Source organism: Nanorana parkeri, unplaced genomic scaffold, assembly GCF_000935625.1.
Source record: "Nanorana parkeri isolate BGI_ZX_2015 unplaced genomic scaffold, ASM93562v1 scaffold1441, whole genome shotgun sequence".
NCBI lineage: Eukaryota > Metazoa > Chordata > Amphibia > Anura > Dicroglossidae > Nanorana > Nanorana parkeri.
In genome coordinates, this window is record NW_017307709.1 from 298,808 (window position 1) to 305,145 (window position 6,338).

The window sequence follows — 6,338 nt, forward strand, 5'->3', positions numbered from 1 at the left end:
GGGGCAGAAGATATCAAATTGGGTGCAGGCCTGTCAGGAGGACGCCCCACCTCCTTAAAAGGTACAGAAACACACAAGGGATCCCGCACATCCCATTGGCAGCTGAGAAACCCCATGCGTCGCTGCACCAAATCGGTAAAGCAAAACAAACGACAAACGCACTCAACAATTTGTCACCAGCCATACAGCGCGGTGCACACCAAATGGGCTTTGAACAGTAGAACAGTAGAAAGGCATCATGGCACACTCGCAAACCAGCATGTAAAACAACTTGTCTCACTACTAAGGACCTCTGTCATTGTCCTTAGTGGTGAGACAAGTTGTTTTACATGCTGGTTTGTGAGTGTGCCATGATGCCTTTCTACTATTTAACCGACGTGACTCGATCTTTTATATTTGACCAAAAAACTGGGTAATAATAAATGTTTCCTAACATAATGTAAAAAAACACGTTTTTTTTTCAAAATTTTCAGTAATTTTTCCTAATTATAATAAAAAATAAAACCCCCAGTGGTGATTAAATACCACCAAAAGAAAGCCCCATCTGTCCCCAAAAAATGGTATAAAATTCATGTCAGTACAGCGTTGCATGACGGAATAAACGTCAGTCAAAGTACCGCAGCGCTGAACACTGAAAAAATGGCCTGGCCAGGAAGGGGGTCTAACACCTGGTCTTGAAGTGGTTAAAGCAAACTCCAGTTCCAATATGGAGATGCTAAGCACAGATCTTAGTGTCACCTTAAACAAGGTGTTGGCAGGCTTCAGATTCAAGCAGTGGTGAAGCCTACAGAAGCCTGCTAGCAGCTTATTTAAAGTTACCGTCATCACTCCCATTAAGATCTGTGTTTAGTCTCAACCAGGGGCGTAACTAGAAATCACAGGGCCCCATAGCAAAATTTTGTATGGGGCCCCGTGATTGCTAGTCATGCCACTTGCAGAGCCCCAGCGGAGAGTGACCCTGCAGAGCCCACCATAGACTCTCTATAGTGGGCTCTGCAGGGTCTGAGATCTCTTACCTGTCAGCGCCTCTGTGGTCGCCGGGCCCCCGGACTCCTGTTCCGTCCCCGGGCCCCGCCTCCTCTGCTATCGACGGGCCCCGCCTTCTCTTACATCACTGGCCCCACCTGCTCTTAGGTCGCTGGCCGGTGATGTAAGAGGAGGCGGGCCCCGCCTCACCCATTCCGAACACACATTCCATGGCTGTCACTGACACAGCTCCGCAGCGGCTATGAGGGGAAATGCGCCGCGGCCGCTGGTGAGCTGTGTCTGTGACAGCCAGCACCCTTACATGCCATAGCCACCCAGGCCGCCCTGGCCGGGCCCCCCTGTGCCCGGGCCCCATAGCGGCTGCCTGGGTCGCTATGGCCATTGTCACGCCACTGGCCTCAACATGCTGGAGCTGAGAGATGCTTTAAATCCTTAATTCTCAACTGGTGGGTCGTGACCCAAAAGTGGCTCGCGACCCCATGTTCAGCGGGTCACCGCATGCCTTCTTTCCTAGGTGAGCGGCTCCTCAGCCCTCCCCCTAGCGCTGCACTGTCAGTTCTCGTGCCAAGCAGCCATTCAGAATATGCCGCCCAGCGTCGAGTGTCAGCTTGAGGTGGCATAGGATGGAGCTATGGCCGCGAGGGAGCTCCATCCATACGTGCATTGCTTACAGCTCCCTCGTGTGTCCTGTAGAGGTGTCTGGACCAGAATAACGCACTGTACCGCGCAATCACACCTACCATGCGTTCTGGTGTGGGAGGTGCAGTGAATTGCCATTCATTTGAATGCTACCCCCAAACGCACCTCCCACCTCCAGTTCGAACGCCTGTTCCGGAAGGCGCGTTACCATTGCAGTGCGGCCTGGGTTGCACCTTAATGACTAAGGACAAACGTGAGGTCCTGAGGTTACACAGGTTGAGAACCGCTGCTTTAAATGTTTCCATAAAGTTGCTAAATTCTTGGCAATGGCTTTTTAAATGCTCTACAGAAACTTGCTGTGCTTCAAGGATGTTGAATTGTATGGGGAATTCTTCATACTTTTCTTAAGAGGCCAATGTGCCCTCAAACATGTCATGCCCTCCATTGGATCCTTTTATTTTTTTTAGGTTTGTTCTCATTAAAGTAATCAAAATTGGAAGGTGTGGTCCTCTGAAGACCTCTGAAGGTATGCCATCAATGGTGCCATACCTAGTTAAGGCAAATTAGCTATTGAGGGTAGAGTGAGAGGAACTCAGCACACCACCATGAACTACCTGATGCCATTGTCTCTGTCTCACACTTTTGGCATCTTAGGACCTGAATTGTCTGTGGTCTCCCTGCAGCTGATGTTTTCTCCATTACTGACTTACCATGCCTTGTCCAATAGGGGCAGCCATCTATGGTAGAGGAGAAGGGCTTTGGTTCCCCATGTCAGAGCTGCCCCCCTGATGACTGGTGATCTGACGACTGGTGGGGGTAATGATAGGGGTGGCAGAAGTCCAGATCCACAGAATGGATGAATCAGAAGCAGGGAGATGCTTGCATTGCAGGTCCTCAGGTACAGCTTCCTCTCCAAAAAGGACAGTGAGCAGCACAGTAGTGACATCACCAAATCACACTCCACATCTGGTGAGATTAGAGGTCAGAGGCCGCAGATCCTAAGATGATCTCACACTGTGGATGTACAGCTATGAGGCCACAGAATGGGAGTTCGTAGGCACAGGACGTTCTATGCTATTTTTCAGGAGAAATCCAATACAAAAGGTATATTTGTACTTTATGAGCTCAGGTCTTCTTCACGTCCAAGCTATGACAATCTGATAAGAATCATAATCTATGAATTTGGGATGATACAAGTCCAACCCGGAACCCCTCACCCTGCTTGGCGAGAACCCTGAATACCAGGCGACCTTAACGGGACCACCCACCTCAACAAGGGAGGGATATGTCGTCCCTCCAGGACCCATTCCTGGCGTCCTGTACACTGGACTGACCGGAACCTCTTTGGCTGAGCCTTTAGATGGGGCTGTCTGTAACTCATCCTATAAAGCTTACTTTCATAGCAGGGTTATGTAACTTCCTTAACTGCAGGCTCCCTTAAGGCTAGGGGAATAAGTGACGTAGCCCGGACCTATATTGTGGTTCATAATTTAACCATCAGAGTTTTTTTTCATAGAACTAATGGAAGGGTGTGCAGGGCAGCTCGTTGGTCTCAGTCCCTTGTTTGTGCTCTGTTCATTCAGATTCAGGTGTTCTTCAGCTCTGTTTATCTTGTAACAAAAGCTGATAAGACCCCCCTGCACTAGGGACCCCGGGGAGAAACCTCTTCTATGTTCTCCAAGCCCCCTCATAGCCAGGGAAGGCAGGCAAACAAACTTGGTACCAGAAGCACACCGGGAAGGACCAGACAGGGATGAAAACTTTAAGAAGTCTTAGACCACTACAATGCAGAGGGCCGGTCTTTTCTTATTTAGAAAAACCACTCAGGCTAATTCCAGGAAGACCCGGGTTACCACTTGCGTCTTGTGTCATGTACTGTCCATGTGTACAACACCCCTTTATAACCAACTGAGCAGAGAAGCCGATGGGATGTTGACTTTCTCATTGCCTCAGCTGCCCTAGACAAGTATTGTGGTCATTGTGGCTTGTACTGCTAGTGCCGTATGACAGACATGATAGTAGAAGAATGGAAATATCATATAAACACAGACAAGTGTCCTCAGCACAATAGAAGGGGACAGTATGTCGTACACCGTACCTTTTATTTTGGTCCTGTTCTCTGTCTTCTGTGCCCTGTCACGACTAGAATTGGCATAAACATTTTCGTCAAATCTTCCTAAAGACAAACACAGAACTTAACATGAATGTTTAACAAATGGAATCTCCCGGGACGGACATGTGTGAGCACAGTGTGGTAACCACCAAGGATGCAGTGGGGACGGCCAATACAGGAGTCCATTTTAGATCACACCACATGGACAGTCATGTTCCTGCTTCTCCTCCTGTTCCCAACCAGTTCCATGTATGTCCTGGTTGGTAGGCTTTAACAAGTGGACATTTGTTTTACGAATCGTCAAGCAGGAAACAAATCCCGAAGGATTATTATTCTGACAGATTTACCCAAATCAGAAGACCACCCGGACAATTGTGTGGAGTTGATGCCGTAAAGCTGCTGGATTGGTTACTTTGATGTTTCCTGTTCAAAGTATTTAAAATAAACAAGGAGGCTGCTATAGTGCTGACCTCCGTTCTGAAAAGGCTTGAGTCATTGCCGAAAAATAGGAAAATTACAGCCTTTCCCCATTGACCCCAATGCACCAAAATGGTGAAATTTTACCAAAATTTTAATTTTTTTTGGAATGAACCTCAATTTAAATTTTCCCTACTTATGATGAGTCTTGAGATCTCCTCTGATGTTTCCAACTGATGAGTCTGAATCTGAACCAATGAATAACGTCGCTGTGAAGGTTTTTGGGGAAACCATTATAATTGTTCTACTCAGGATCAGGAATCGGCATGCACAATATTCCCTGAGGTATCTCGAGGATGTAATAAGACTCTTTAAATACTTATTAAGAAGAGATATAAGAATACATTTTATATGTTAACTGTTTTGGCTGTATTGTAAATATTTAAAACAAAAGAATATTTACCCTTATTGCCCCCTTTCCCTCTGACCTCATGTTACTCCCCTCCCCCTCCACAGATACATACTTACCTTAATCTGTCAGCTGTAGTTGTGCCGTATGTCTTCACTGTCCTGCAGCAAGCCCTATAGACGGCTATGGGACCATCTTTGGCAATGGCACACAGCCCCGTAGAAGTCAATGGGCCACTAATACCCAGGTGCATCCAAGACAGTGAAGACTTGAACTGGTGGAAGTAAACAAACAGCAGAACCAGGGCTGATGGTTGGAGGCAAGTAGGCAACTGTGGAGGCGGAGGGTGGGCTGAGTTAGGTCAGGAGAAGGGGGCAAAACTGTAAATGGACTTTGCTTTAAATGGCACTTATCCCTTTAAATGAATATTAGATAAAATCTGATACACTTGAACTAATGACACTTTACAATATATTACACTGACAAGGTCCCAGACACTCACAGAAATGAAGGACAGATTTCCCTAGGGGCCCCTGTGCAATGCCACTTTCTACAACCCCCTCCACACACCCCATTCTACTACTGGCCAAATAAAAACATTCACCGTGTACGTATTAGCAGCTAGATGAATTGAGAGGTGCCGAAGTCTACACGTCAGCCCGAGGGGTCTCAGCTCACACCTGACCCACTTCTAGAATAAACGGGCCCCTAAGCCTCGGAGGGCCCTTGTGTAGCAATTGGTATGCCCACCCCGGGATGGCATCTATGAATTACCTGAATGCATTGCAAATTCTTCGGTTCTCCTCATCTCAGGAATCTGTGCCCCGATCAATCTCTAAAAACCCGTCTCCACCATCAGGAGCTCTGGTGAAAACCAGCTGGTGCTTAGACTCGTGTGTTGAGTAAGCCCATATGACCTGCCAGGAGGTGTCACCATAACAATAACCATGAATTCCTGATGCAGTCTTCCTCAGGCTTTAAAAATGCCAAAAAGTGTCTCCTCTGATAAAAACGATTTGTAGTTCTGCAACAATGAAGCTTATACTGACAGCTCTCCTGATACCTCCATCCAACATAGACATACTTCATGTTAGTATCAATGTCAGTTGGGGTGTAATTACAGATCATGGGGTCTTGAAGCTAAATTTTTATGGGGCCCCCCAGTGATTTCCCCGCGGTCATTGATCTAATCATCTTGTATGTCTAAAATTAAGGACAGGTAGGTGGAGAGGAGTCAGCCTCTGACCACTGATAATACAATAGTCAGTACAATACTGGGGACCAGTGCTGAGGACAGAAGGTCTCGGGGAAGGGGGATTTACTTTGTAACTTTCGTTTCATTTTCTAGCTTACTATGTCTACAAACTTCTTTAGACTGTGTTTTTTTTTGCAGAAGTACAACCAGATGTCACATCAGTTTTCAGCTGAGGAAGCAGTCTGGGGTGGGAGGCAGACTGCGTTAGGTGTACAGGGCAGTGCTGGCCGGAATAATCAGAAGCAATAAATCTACACTGACAGTTGAACAAATTCTCCTTACTGCACATCCTGCAAAGGGGGCGTCTGCAGGGCCGGATTTCCCACAAGGCCAACCAAGGCCCGACCTCGGGGCAGCAGGGAGTAGAGGGGCAGCAGGGGTGTGGAATTCCTATCTCCCGACGCCCGGGACATGCAGTCCTGGGCACCAGGCGGGTGGTTGTTTTCTACATTTAGCCCGGCTTTGGACAAGCAGAGATCACTTGTATGCAGCCTGCAGATCTCCCATTCTCCATTGGG

At 47.5% G+C, this 6,338-nt stretch overlaps 1 protein-coding gene across 1 annotated transcript in view; it reads right to left on the minus strand.

Annotated features, from left to right (window-relative positions):
- The window catches only part of LOC108798276 (C-type lectin mannose-binding isoform-like), a 37,098-nt gene extending 35,261 nt beyond the window's left edge, over positions 1 to 1,837 (minus strand). Inside the window, exon 1 of the mRNA XM_018570008.1 lies at positions 1,792 to 1,837. Coding sequence (XP_018425510.1) covers positions 1,792 to 1,837 — 46 coding nt within the window. The remainder of the gene's footprint in view (positions 1 to 1,791) is intronic.
- Between the last annotated feature and the right edge of the window lie 4,501 nt (positions 1,838 to 6,338).